Genomic DNA, 14,180 nt, shown 5'->3' with positions numbered 1-14,180 from the left:
TCTAGAAACAAACGCTCTGATTTATGTATCCTATCCTAGAGCAAACTGCTTGAAAACCATACCCTTCACAGCGGCACATACCTATATAGCTCATATATGGCAGTACCCCCCTCCCCCTCCTGGGGGGCTTCTGGCCCTCTGATGACGAACATTTTCGACAACATCAACGGTGACAACCCGAATCAAAGGTAACAAATTGAACAAGCGCCAGGAAAGATGCAGTCACAATGCCGCCAACAAGGACATTGGCACGGTATTTAAACTTCAGTTACAAAGAAGTCATAAGGCTCAAGTTTCTGAGCAACAACAACAAAAAACGCTGAAATTTCAGCTGCAGTGTCAGCAATGGGCCATTAGGTCTTCTGCTTTTTTTCACATTTGAGCTCTGTGACGGGTGGCGAGAATGACTTTTCGAGAATCCAATTTTTGAATTTCGCTGTGTATTTAGCTGGTACTTGAAAAGCAAAATAACACAAGCAATTCAACTTTCTTGGCGATGTTGTCCCATTTCTAAAAATTCTGTACTTCGAAAATGTGTCGCCGCGTCCCCACATCCCCAAGTTCACACGTCCCCGAGTACCCGAGTCTCCACGTCCCCACGTCCCCACGTCCCCGCATCCCCACGTCCCCGAGTCCCCACGTCCCCGAGTCCCGGAGTCCCCGCGTCCCCACATCCCCGAGTCCCCACGTCCCCACGTCCCCGAGTCCCCACGTCCCAAGTCCCACGTCCCCGTCCCACTTTTAGTCTTAGCCAAGTTTTCGTGGCCTTGAGGCCAATTCTCACAGAACCATTGCCAAAACTTTGCAACTCACAAATGCACTGGAGAATGGAAAATGCCGAATAAAGTAAATTAAGAAATTAACCGTACGTAAAACTAAGCTGTTCGTTTGGAAGTCTGTGCAAAGGCTGTTCCTTCGGTTAGAGCTATTTGGGATTGAAATTTTGACTTGAAAGCGCCATTCTACAAGTCACACAAAAGCAGCAGAAAGTGGGAAAATAATATCTTAAATTAGATATAAACGAAATTCGAAAGGACAGACTTGCCCTCATATAAGACTTTCTTTTTAATAGTTTTAAAAAGCAATCCGTGCATTATGCTTGAACGGTTTCCGGAGTCAATTAATATTTGGCAGCCACAGTGCTCGCGAGCAAGTTTTCTCTCTTTTTATGTGAGATTAACCATTCCTAATAAACGAGATAAGTCGCAGCCTCCATATTATCTCGTCCTTTTTTTTAATTTGAAATAAATTATATTTGGATTCAATTTCTAAACAAGTATGTGTTTTCTTTCCATATACACGTAACAACGTCGCAAACAGTTTGCGTTGGCTCGATCCCAAACACTCATTTTTTCCATTTGTGTTTGGGACCCTGTTTTCTGTATGCGTGATTGCTTTATGCAACATGATCTCGTGACATTGTAAGAAAGGGCGCAAAAGTAACTGCAGAATTAGTTTTTGCGTCGCGTTCAACTTCTTATGTTGGAGTTGTTGAGAAGAAGAAGGCAGAGAGGAAGTGTCAAGAGACGTCAGCGATTCTGGGTCGGATACATTTTCGAGGAGCACCAATGGCTGCAGCATAGCCATTGTCAAATTGTACTGTAGGAACTGGCTCTTTGTGGTCGAGAACTTTACGACAGGTATGTTTGGCGGGGTATTCCCTTACGATATTCATTAAATTGTTTTGCTCTGCTCATTAATTTTTTTTTTGGAAAAAACGTTACGGTAAACAACATTCCTGCGTGGAGAAATTTTACTGCAAACGTTTTGATTGGATTTCATTTGACAGTTTTAGAGATTTCACAGCTGCCGTATGTATGCGTATTAACTAGGGGGTTCACAGGCAGACCACTCTGCGTTCGTGGTTTAATATATGTTTGTATGAAACGAAGAGAATATATGAGGGTTATGAATAAAGCTCTGAAAATTGCACATCTAACTCACATCTCGGTCTGAATATCCCAATAAAGTTAACCCTTTCAGCCCCGATAGTGCCAAATGGCACTTATAGATTTTACTCTGTCTAACGCCAGACGATTTTACTTGTCAATGGGGAACCCCTCGGGGCTTAAAGGGTTAAAGGGGAACTGGAGCCAAAAATCAAGTTAATGTCATATGAAAGACTACGTAGTAAAAAACAAGATTCGCTACATTATTTGTACCAATTGCTTTTTACTTAAGAGAAATACGAGTTTGAAGTTGCCATTTTCACCCGTTTTAGCCGCTGAAACCGTGGGCGTCAATTACGGGTCAGCAGTTTCTAATACAGAGTTGTGACTTATGATATGGGGAAGATCAGGGACGGAAATAAACATACCAAGCTTGTAATTTTGTGGCGTTTATCGAGGTATTTATTTTATTATGAGCGGAGTGGAGCCTTTTCAGTTCGAGCCAACGTATCCCCCAGGGGAAGAACCCATTCAATCGGATGATGATGAAGGTGAGGATTCCCCAGAAGCGTGCACATCAAGCATGAGAACCGGGAACACCGAATGGTGCATTTGCGGTGAGTGCATTTCGATGCCGACAGCCGACGAATGCTATTGCTGCCAAGAGCTCGAGGAGTTAACTCAAAAGTTTGACGAGTCAGGTTTGTGTTTGGTACTTTTATGCTTTAAGGCTAGTACAGTGATTATTATTTTTTAGAAATTGCCTATTCGTACGGGACCCGTACACCGAATTCTATTTGTTGTTCATACGGAAGACGGATTATTACAGGGTCAATAACACTCGGGAAGTCTTACCTCGTCTTTAATTGATCTTTTGTATATAGTTCAGTTATCAAACAACGACATCGATGCTTGTTTCATTTCATGAAATACCTCCTTCGTTTGATGTCACTGGCCATATGACCTGCCTTGTGTTTCTTGTATTTTAAGTCTAAGTACCAGTTTTAAATAAATTTGTAAATAGCATTGATGAACAGTATTTAAGTCTCAGCACCCATTTTACAACGGCTAGCTTTCAATAACGGCGTGGCTGTTTCGTTCATAATTGTTCAAAGAAGACTCCCGTATGAATAGCAAATATTGGTCGGTGTACGGGTCTCGTAAGAATAGCCAACTGGCCTATTTTTTAATTGAGTGAGGCAGCCATTTATGTACCCTTGCTCGCGAGTGCTTGTGTGTTTAGAGGCTATGACTTTGACGATCGATCACTAAGGCAGGCCCACATGTTAGAGAGCTTATTCAATATTATACTGTTGTTCTACTGATAGGTGTCACATGTATTACAAGTCACAACAAATTTAGGATCGTGTGCCTTGACACTGACGTATTGCAGACCGCACTTGTTGCCATTCACCATGCTCGCCTTAATCCAATTCCAGACCCTATGGGAAACAAGTAAGCTCCTTGTTAACTCTGAGAATAATTAATTAAAATGTTTTCATTGTTAAAGAATTTAACCCAGCGCTTTTTGTGATTATTTTATTTTAAGACATGGCGCTTAGCAGCATACAGGCAGTTTACCTGGTGGGTTCATGGTGTGCCTGGCAAAAAGAGATGAAGGGTCATTCCAGCATGCGTCGTCAAAACAATAAGGAAAGAATTCCCTGAAGAAAGCGATGCATACACAGGATTTAGAGAAGCAGATCTGGAATTATGACTCGCTCTGAACATTAAAAAATATTTATTCCTTTGTCGTTATTAATTAATTATTCTATTTATATATATATATCATTGTTTCACAAGATAATTCATACATCCCATGAACTATTGTGCTCGCAATCATACCTGTCATTTGCAAATTATTGTCTTCAACAGGAAATAATTTTTGATCGTGATACATCTTAAAACTTTGCTAAAAGACAAGTTATGTGGTACAGTTATATTTTCATTTTCTCCCTTTTGCTTTTACCATATGAAATGGTGTTAAGGTATTTTTTCTTGTTAGAGTTTTTCAACAATACACCAAACAAAAAACGATTTCTAATGAACATAGACTTTTTCAACCACTCCTGTATGTGTGAGTAATTTAAGTGTTTCCAAATCTTGATGTATGCTTTGCAATGACTTCGTCTTTAGCAGGCCTAGGTTTGCTAGTAATATTTCGGGGGATGTGCGGGGCTGCAGGCGGTGCACTCCTTTCGTGCGGTTTCTGATTTTTTCTGGCGATAATAGCATTTAACATTGGCCTGAGGTGATCTCTGTTTGTCTTTTCTAAAATTGGTTTTGCCACCCACTCCTTGGTATGTTTTGGAAAGACCACCTTGTACTGGAGTTCTCCTTGGTTGGCACCTTTTGATGCAGTGGCATGTTGTCTTCCTGTGTTGGCATTGTGGTCTAGGGCAGACAGCTGGGTACGTGCGACCATACCCTCATAGGAGAAGTGCTGACGTTTAGGGACATATTTGGTTTGGACAATGTGGTACACTTCCAGACTTCCAGTATGACAGCACAATGTCAACTGTTGGATGTCCTTCACAAGGGTTTTTTCAAAAACAACCTCCTTGAGTGCTTCATGAGCTGGGGAGCCAGGCCGTAGCCACCTCTTGGTTCTAGCAACATTTCGAGGGATAGGTGGGTGAGCACATTGGTGATACAAGTCTGCAGAATTCCAAGAGTGGATGTTAGCAGTGTGATGGACTATGGATAACCACTTCTCCCGCAACAAGTCATTGTCTCCCTCACATGTTTCTGCACACCACCAAAGATGATTTGATATTGACTTACACTGTAATCCATGCAGACAGGTCACTACAGTCCTTCTTTTTGGCTTTCTCCATAACTTTTTTAGTTATACTTTTGGACAAGTGCCAAACATCAAATTGGTGATCAACCTCAGAGAAATTTCTCTTTAGGTCAGCTCTGATACCAACATGGCGATCAGTGGCGATAACCTTAATGTTGCCCCCCTTTGTTTTTATATTATCCATGCAGCGTTTAAATCCCTCCCTTTCCATTGCATTGCTGTTGTTCACTTCAGTTACTTGAACAATCTGAAAGTCAACAATCTTGTCAGTTTGCTGATCAATCATCGTATATGTGCCATATTTTGCATTATGACCAGGACTGTCACAGCGCCCGTGCCCTGAAAGCCACAAATCTTGGCCTGCTAGTCCAGAAAATATAGAATTTTGCTCCCTCTTCCAACATTCATTAATTACAGGAAATAAGTATTTCTTTTGAATAGTATAAAAGGTATTCTCACTAAGAAACTTCAAATTGAGGATGTCTGCCAGAGAAGCTACTCTAGTGTAAGTAGAACCACTAAGCAAAATAGAGGATGACAGCAGTAAGTTTCCAGCTGCCATTCGTTCAAGCATGGGCTGGCTTTGCCAGGAAAAGGTATGATTATTACTGCATATGAGGGTCACAAATAATTAAGGTACTTGTGTAGACTGGTCTGTCTGAATAACTGGGGCACCGCACTCAGGGCATCGCTTGAAAAGCTTAAACAATTCGTGCTTAAAGACAATAAACTTAGTATCATCCTGTGGGTTTAAAACTTTTCGTTTTTCATCTTCATGGTCTGATTCTAAGTTGGAGTCATCTGACATTTCACCAGATGTTGACAGGAGGTAGGTACCCTCCTTTTGTGGAGACACTTCAGGTGAGAGAGTGCCAACAGCTTCTTCAGCAATGGTACCTTTCTCTTCAGGAATGTCACTTTCCTTAAATTGAGTGCCTGTGTGAGAACTACAAACCAGCGGGGTCTGGGTGTCAGCTGATTGCATCATTAATTGGGCACCACATGTATTAACCTGGCAACCAAAATCAACACCCTTGTATGGCAAATTGACTTGAATTGATTGTGATTCCACTTGCATGGTGTGTGGGTGCAAATTCAAGAACTGATCGTGTAGTGAAGAGGTACTTGCTTGTTCACTCACTTTGCTAGGATCTGGGGGCTGATGAGAAGTACTTGCTTCTTCATTAATTTGAGCAGTTGATTTGGTGACAGATGCAATGTACTGCAAACCAGAACAATATATTTATAGACATATATTTAAAAAGTTGTAGTGTTCAGAATAAAAATACCTTAATTTTAGCTTATTAACAGCGATGCTGTGTGTATATCATATTTATACATGAGAATTGCTATGTCTGTAAAGTCACTTTTCAATGTGAGTATGCATGTCTGTATGAATACCACAGGGATAAACTCTTGGAGCGTAAAATGGTCTTGATAGTTTGTATGATAATAGGAAAGCTTGTTTAGGTTTTTGATAGCTCGTTTTCTATTACATTTCAAACTCTCACCTCGTCTTGCTTTTTCAAGGGCACAGTTCTCGGACGATAAGCGAGGCTTTTTTGGAGCGGGTCGATGAGAGAATATTAATGGAACAGCATCGGCTTTCAGAGATGCTTGCTTTTTCGAACCAAGGAGTTCTGCCTGGAGGTCACGCTCGTAGCAGTCAGGTGTGAAATGTTCAGAACACAACCTGGTGCTCTTTGAAACGATGAGGTCAGCGCGAGAGATTTTCGCGAGCCACTGTTCTCTCAGAGATGGGTCTTTTGGAAAGCAATGATAGGATATACCAGTTGTCTTTCTTGAGTCGTTTTTGCAATCGAACGCCGCACAGTAAACCATTTTATCAACAAACACTTGAAATATTGAACTGTATCTTTTCAGAGTATTGATATTGCACAGCTAAAGGATTCGAATTCTGCATTTATACGAGGTTGGTAGGAAAAGACCACATTGTTTTCTACAAATAAAGTCATAAGCCAAATTCCATGGCAGATTTTCAATTTTATTGCCAATTATGGCTACTTACAACACTAATCTTCCTTCGGAATCTTGCCAAAAATGACATCCGATTGACTAGCCCACAAGAATAAGTTTACACCCATTCCATCACAGAAAACATCACCTCAAGAGTAGATGCACTGTACGACCATGATCGCTTGCCGAAGTTTACACATGATGTCCGTCAAAAAGTGTCTTCGAAGTGGAAAAACCACTGCTACAACTAAAGTACCAAAAATGTTTACATTGACGAGCGATTGGCCACTCGCGTTGCGCTTACCGCAGTTTTAGAGAAGGTAGAGATGTCTACGACGATTTAAGAGAACTTAACAAGGTCGCACTCTGGGTAACAAAAACAGCTTGCTCGTATTCTCCTTCAATTTTCCAAAACTCTAGCTAACCCGTGCTCAGAAAGACGCACAATGTCAACTCATACTGGGTCCTCGCACTACACGGCACTTCACTTCTTCCCCATATCATACGTCACAAAGTTATAAAAGAACCGCTGGCACGGGAGTTCTGTGCCTCTGTACCATAGCCGAATTTTGAGCCAACTATCGCCTGAAAAGCTTGATTTTATGCGTGCTACATTTCGTTTGAGAAGGAAAAAAGTATGACAAATTGTTTAACAATGCATAGTTGTTGAAATGACGTGACAAAAAGCTACTTGATTTTTGGCTTCAATTCTCCTTTAAATGAAACCTTAATCGACTCACGTATGGTGTTTTTTCGCCTTCTTGGGCCGTCTAACCTGGAAAGCGTCTTATAGCGAAATTACTTTTGGCCGGTGACGGTTAAGACAAGAGAGGGAGACAAGGCAACTATTTATTTGAGCTTCATCCCTGCCACAGTATCCGAGAAAATCGATGCTGAAGCCACAAATATAGCTTTCTCAATATGATCGGTGCCAAACTCAGCGACCAAAGGAATTCAAGGAATGCAGACCGTTTCAAATCTATCAATCAGCGCTTGGCTTCCCGCGGCAGCCCGCCGTGGTTCAAATCCCTGATTGATAGATTTGAAACGGTCTCCATTCCTTGAATTCCTTTGGTCGCTGAGTTTGGCACCGATTATATTGAGAAAGCTGTATTTGTGACTTCAGCATCGATTTTCTCGGAAACTGTTGCAGGGATGAAGCTCAAATTCGGCGAAGAGATAGAGAAAAAACTCATCTATCAAGATCCTTCGCCATTCAGGAGAGATTTTCAGTATTTTTGCGTTAATTCCAGTTTGAAGTGGAGGAGGTCAAGGCTGACGGCCGCTAAGTTGCAAGCCTTGTCTCCCTCTCTTGTCTTAACCGTCACCGGCCAAAAGTAATTTCGCTATAAGACGCTTTAGACGGCCCAAGAAGGCGAAAAAACACCCTACTTGAGTCGATTAAGGTTTCATTAACTTTATTGGGATATTCAGACCGAGATGTGAGTTAGATGTGCAATTTTCAGAGCTTTATTCATAACCCTCATATATTCTCTTCGTTTCATACAAACATATATTAAACCACGAACACAGAGTGGTCTGCCTGTGGGGGGTTGAACGCCGTCATGAAACTCCTTATTTGCATATGAATAATTCAATAGTGAGCATTGTCTTAATACAATAGTGACCGGTATTCAACGCTCCCAACATTCCTTTTTAGTGATTTCCATTGATTAATATATTTTCCAAATCTAATATTATTCCAAATAAAGCCTTAACTTGATCAAATAGAAAAGTCCGCGTACAATGCAGGCTTTTCAAGTGTCAAATTTAAACTAAAATTGGTCACAGCCTTGCCAAAATGTACCTTAAATAAAAGGAGCTTGTATTACTTAACACATGTCAACTACTTTCAATAGTACAAATACTACGAAAAAGAAATAACAATTGAAATTACCTTGTCATGCAACGATTAGTACACTTCTTTTCCACCCACGTTGCTTCATAGCAACCGCTAAGAACGCTGGGAGATAAAAACTGGCACGTGCTCGCGTAGAGCCCTGTTGGGGTGGGGACAACTGCTTCAGCCTACCCGGGGTACCGGAGGTTGAGGTTTTTTCTTGCGCGCGGCGGACAGAAATTCTCTGGCTCCCAGTGGCCACTATCGAGACGTTCAACAAAAATGATTTTTGAAGATTGGAATTTTGACAAACTGGTCCCCAGTGAGAGGTGATTTTCTGTCATTTCATTAACCGCCCCTAAGGAGGACATGAATCAGAAAAACGTTACCCAATTCATCGAGCAAATCAAATCAAATTGTTTCCCGCTTTTTTGCAAAAGAAAATTCCAGTGTCCATTCTTGAAAAACAAACGTTATTGGCCGTTTTTATACTAGAGACGCATAATCCGTCCAGACGAATTATGCGTCACTCGTGTTATCCGTCTAGTGTAAAGACGGGACGAACGATATAAGACGCATAATTCGTCTTGGACGAACTTGGGCAAACATTTTTTTTCTGCGTCTGTTAAATTCGTCTAGTATAAAGACGGGCACTAGACGCATAATGCGTCTGGACGAACTTTCCAGTTTAGTGCGTCTTCGAAGACGTACTAAAGTAGATACTTCGTCCAGACGCATAATGCGTCTTGTGCCCGTCTTTATACTAGACGAATTTAAAAGACGCAGAAAAAATGTTTGCCTAAGTTCGTCCCGGACGAATTATGCGTCTCTAGTATAAAAACGGTCATTATCTCCAAAAGTAAATGGCCATCCATTATTTTTATCTCCTATCACAATGACCATGATTATGAGCACTTTTCTGCATAAGGGAAACAAGTCAGGAGTTTTGAATGATGGGACGTTTCTGTCTTAAAAAACAGGTTCTTTTTTAGTCAAATATCTTAAATTTTCTTAATTAGAGTCTCTGGGGGAAGGTCCTAGTTTCGCCCAATGTGAAGGAATCCGGATTCTGGAATCCAGCAAATGTAAGGCTTTGGAATCCGGAATCCAGAATCCAAAGCATGGAATCCGGAATCCATTGAACGGAATCCAGAATCCACAGATTTCTGTGGAACCAGTGGGTTTGGAATCTGGAATCATCCACGATTCAGGATCTAGAATCCACAGGCTGGGATCAGAAATCTGAGGGCCCCCTGGATTCCTTTAAATAGGGCAACTAGGTCCCTTACTTCCAAACCTGTTCTCAGCTTTTTGATCCCTAAAATGGTTTATGTTTCCCAAGATACTTTTTCTTTGTTTCCCTGTTACGCATTTAAAATTAGTGATGCTCTCCTGTTCCTCAAAACCCCTGGTAGACCCTAATTTTCTTTGGAGATATTAATATACTGTTCTCTTCTGCTAAGTTCAAAGTGAAAAAGTTTTTGTGTTGTAAAGACCAGATTGTTTAACTCAATGTTCTGCCCAATTTAAACCCTTTGGGAATACAATGTTTTGTTCCAGGTATTTCTGTATCATTTAAGGTGGCTGGAACCGGTTCCACTACTTTTCAGAGACCTTCTTATCACTAAAACACAGTATCATGTAACAGCAATGGAATGGTACCATGTGAAACACCAATAATAATTATTATTGCTTAACAAAATGTAAGGTAGCTCTGATTTGGCTCCCATGAATTTTTTAAAACTTGGTCGATAGTTCTATCTCAGATTGCTTATTACTATTCTAAAATAAAAATGGGGGTCAATCAGTTCATTTTTGATGTTACCAAAGTAACCTATTACATTATAATAGTGGGCACATTTTGTCAAGCAATAATTGGTAACATAACATTGCTGTTATGTGTTACAGTATAGTAGTTTTGACCCTTCTAATAAGGTCTCTCAAAAGTGATGAAACTGGTTCCAGCCACCTTAAACCTGAATGCAATTTGTGGTATGATGCAAATAAAATACACAAAGAACCTTGACCCCTGGAGATTGAGTACAACATTGAGTTAGCCAATTTGGTCTATTGTAGGTTGTCATGTCAGAGCATTGATATTGAGGGCGGGAATGACAAATTATCTCTTGTTGCATGGCCTATAGCATGACCTATACTGGCAAGATAGAGGTCAAAGCAAAGTATAAAACACTGGCTTGCTTCTACAAGTGACAACTATAAAGGCCTTTCGCTGTATACCTATTGTTTTACTTGCAAAAACAAGAAAACAATGCTATATCTCCTACCTTACGTACAGGATGCAATACAGTATCACTATTAGTCAGACTGGTTTTCAAGGTCTGTCAGTGAGGCTGGTTTTCTAGCATAGTTATCCGCCAGCTATTGTCAGCAGGACAGAAAATGAGAACTTACCATTGTCTTTGACCTCATTTGCAATGCATTGCTAAAAGGGATGTTTCATTTCATTATTATTTTCTAATAACTCCTTGTCCCATCCAATAGACCATTTTATAGGAAAGTGCACAGTTACCAGGCCTTTGAATAAAAGCGAAGCTGGAGTTGACCTTGCTTTGATACAAATCTCAATTGCTTTTCTTATTGAAGGCCCACTTTCAACTGACGACATTGTGTGCCACAGAACAATTTTCATATATGAAAACTCCGCCAAAGCTGAAATTCATCCAATTAGATTGCTACGATAAGCAATGCCAATTTCCATAACAAACAGTGGAAAAGCCTGTTGTTTGTATCAAAGCAAGGTCAACTCCGGCCTCGCTTTTATTCAAAGACCTGGTAACTGACGACAGAACTGTAAAATGGTCTATTCATGGAACTAAAAAAAAAAAAACAAAACCACTTTTGCATGTCCAAAATGTTTAATGTGACTCATGCACTTCTACACTATAGTATATTAATCTGAACACAGGTGATAACATGAAGATAATAATGAGATAACTGCAATGCAGGGTGCAAGGAATGTCACTCAAATTGTACAGAGTCAGTCCCATGGTGCAATATTTTGAAGATGCATGTATTCCCCAAACTGATTATAGTGTGGCTTACTGTTATGTATCATCGTACAAAATGCAGTCTTACTTTAATTTACATACCACTCCACAGCTACCCCTTCCCCTCTTTAAACAAACATAAGCATTGAAAGGGGACACAAACACAAACAAGTAAAAATGACTACAGGGGAATGCAAGTTTCTTAAATTCCCACACCCCTACCCCCTATACACTAACCCACTTCACCAACCCCCCACAAGCATTGTAATCAAAAAGATATGCAATCAATTTTGGTCCAGACACACGAAAGATGGTCACTTATCTCTAAAATTGGGCAATCTAATATGAATGTATGAATGTATGTTATGAAAGAAAAATAGAAAAGCCTTGAAACAATAATAATGATGATAATAATAATAATAATAATAATAATAATAATAATAATAATAATAATAATAATACATGTAATTTAATAAAGAGGGTTTGGCTTCATCACGAAGAAAACAACTATACTTGACTTAATTAAAGATAGGGACTCTAAGCTTTTTAAGAACGTAATCAGAGATGATCATATATACTTCATGAATTGCTACCTCCAAAGAGGAGACCTGTGCTCCGTGAGCGCAAGCATGATTGTATGATTACCTAGAGTTAAAACTGAACGCTTCAAGCATACTTTCCTTAATAGAATACTGATGCCTTTTCAATTAAATTCACTGCATGTATATAGGGAATTTTACAATGTTACACATTTTTATTTATTTATTTATTTATTTATTCAACTTTAATTATACAGATATTTACATACTACAAATTGAAGATAAATTAACAATTAAAATAAATAAATAAATGTAAAAATACAAGATCTGAATAATTAGGTCAGTTTACACAGAATACAAAGATTCCTTATAAAAATAAACTGCATAATTAAAATCTTTCTTTAGTTATTAACATATTGTAAAGATTGAAAATGAATGAAAATATTTTGTTTCTGATTTTATTAAAGACCTTATTATTATTATTACTATTATTATCATTATTATTATTTATTCATTTATCATTATTTGTGCATTCATTCCAATCCCATTGGTTTAAAAATTAACGATGTGAATACTGATTGAACAGTAAATTTCTATGGGGTTTTCCTTGCTTTCCAGCACTAGCATGTAATGATGCATTGGGTAATGAATCATTAATTATTTTGCTCTTTTCTGATTGACGAGCAGATAAAGAAATTACAATAATATTGTTCATACATGTATTTCAGTGAAAAAACCAGCACACAAAACAGCCAGGCATTTGGTAGTGGAAGGATAAATTCTGCATGATGATGATTTAAAGTTTGCTGGTTACAGTTTGAAGATTTTTCAGGTGGTCTTCCCAGCCGCACAACAAGTCTGCCACAATATTCAGTCTATCCTGTCCCCACAACACTGAGCCATCATTAACCTGGTAACTTGGAACGCCACAAAGTCCAGCTGCAAATGCCCTGAATAAATAAAGATCTCACACTAATCACCATCATGTACTAACAACAACAATAAACATCATAACCAATATACATTCATACATACTTCCCATGTGAGACAAAATAATGATAGAACAGAACAACAACAACTACTGTTAAGAATCCCAACAAGTGTGGCCAAAAGTTGAACGAGGTACTACCAGGATCAAAATTCTAGGAGTGGTCAGAACAGGTCTTGAACCCTAATTTATAGCTATTCAAGTTGCCATTTATTAATATCATAAAAACTCTTCACCTGTCAGTGTTTTTATGTAGTTGATCTTTCACTTCCTTATTCTGCGCTGCAAGTATTAATGCTTCACCATCAAATCCAGCATCCGAAAGAACAGACGTTAGAACCTGTTCAAATTAAAGAAATAAAGATCCTTAATAAATTAAGGGAACTTAGAACTGGCATATTTTGAACAAAGGACTGCAGCCATGGATCATGTTTCTTTTTGAACAGCCTTGACACTAACCACAGTCATGTTTGTTTCATTAAAGCCAACCTTGTTCCCATGGACTCTCTCCTCTGCCTCCTTTGTCTTTGAGGAGAATGACAAAGGAGGCAGAGAAGAGAGACCCTAGGGAGGAAGTTGCATTAAAGCATTCAACTGGAAATTATGGATGTGCCGTACCTAATTGCTGAATGGGGTATTGGCAGAGAGACCAACAGAATGAACAAAAACAACAATACGCTTTGCTTAAGCATTCAAAACCTACATGTATGTCCCCTCCATTCACCCATTGACCCCTGGAGTGAAAATTGACAGATTTTACTCTAATATCAAACGATTTTATTCATTAACTGGGGGAGGAGTCAAATGGGTTAAAAACAAGAGGAAGAAGGATAGTATATAACTACTGGTACTGAGCTCAGCTGATGAAAAGCGTTTGCTACTTCACTCAGAGAAGTCGACAATTTTTTTCCCCTAAATTAAAGTAATTAAAGACAGATTCTTTCATACCCAAGATTAATCCATTTTGACAATGTCTAAAAGTCTCTACTCAAACCAGCTGCCAACTTTAAAATTTATTGAAACTCTTGATGATGAAAAGTAGTGAATAACAAGTAATAAGAACTTATTTAACTGAAAAGAGACACTCAGTTGGCTTTTTTTGCTTGGATTTTTGCACAAGTTTCCTGAAAATCAGC

General features: G+C 39.2%; 2 protein-coding genes and 1 pseudogene across 3 annotated transcripts in view; 1 reads left to right on the top strand and 2 right to left on the bottom strand.

Moving 5' to 3' along the window:
* The first annotated feature begins 2,290 nt into the window (after positions 1-2,290).
* On the top strand, positions 2,291-3,553 carry LOC137982830 (uncharacterized). Its single transcript, XM_068829987.1, has 3 exons — positions 2,291-2,590; positions 3,218-3,344; positions 3,439-3,553. Exons 1-3 carry the CDS (start codon positions 2,362-2,364, stop codon positions 3,449-3,451), a joined length of 369 nt encoding a protein of 122 aa, XP_068686088.1. The 5' UTR covers positions 2,291-2,361; the 3' UTR covers positions 3,452-3,553.
* Positions 3,554-3,975: 422 nt separating this feature from the next.
* LOC137983451 (uncharacterized) lies at positions 3,976-5,926 on the bottom strand (annotated as a pseudogene).
* A 5,447-nt stretch (positions 5,927-11,373) lies between these two features.
* The window catches only part of LOC137983103 (uncharacterized), a 10,528-nt gene continuing 7,721 nt past the window's right edge, over positions 11,374-14,180 (bottom strand). The window contains exons 9-11 of one of the 2 annotated variants that reach the window (XR_011118895.1): positions 13,281-13,384; positions 11,634-13,006; positions 11,374-11,600 (exon numbers count right to left, since the gene is read on the bottom strand). Coding sequence is in view for 1 of the 2 variants with exons in the window: in XM_068830287.1 (XP_068686388.1) it covers positions 12,853-13,006; positions 13,281-13,384 (258 nt within the window). In the remaining variant the exon portion in view is untranslated. Of the gene's footprint in view, positions 13,007-13,280; positions 13,385-14,180 lie in introns of both variants that reach the window. The other variant, XM_068830287.1, reaches the window with a different exon arrangement.

The sequence above is a fragment of the Montipora foliosa genome, chromosome 13, assembly GCF_036669935.1.
Source record: "Montipora foliosa isolate CH-2021 chromosome 13, ASM3666993v2, whole genome shotgun sequence".
In the NCBI taxonomy this organism is placed as follows: domain Eukaryota; kingdom Metazoa; phylum Cnidaria; class Anthozoa; order Scleractinia; family Acroporidae; genus Montipora; species Montipora foliosa.
The sequence above is the reverse complement of the archived record's forward strand: the minus strand, read 5'-3'. Positions and strand labels throughout refer to the sequence as shown.

What these genes read in the sequence shown, in the direction of transcription:
- LOC137982830 (XM_068829987.1), top strand. Translation starts at nt 2,362, where the DNA reads ATGAGCGGAGTGGAGCCTTTTCAGTTCGAGCCAACGTATCCCCCAGGG. An exon ending in TCAAAAGTTTGACGAGTCAG is followed by an intron (nt 2,591 to 3,217) that starts GTTTGTGTTTGG and finishes TTCTACTGATAG; the next exon opens with GTGTCACATGTATTACAAGT.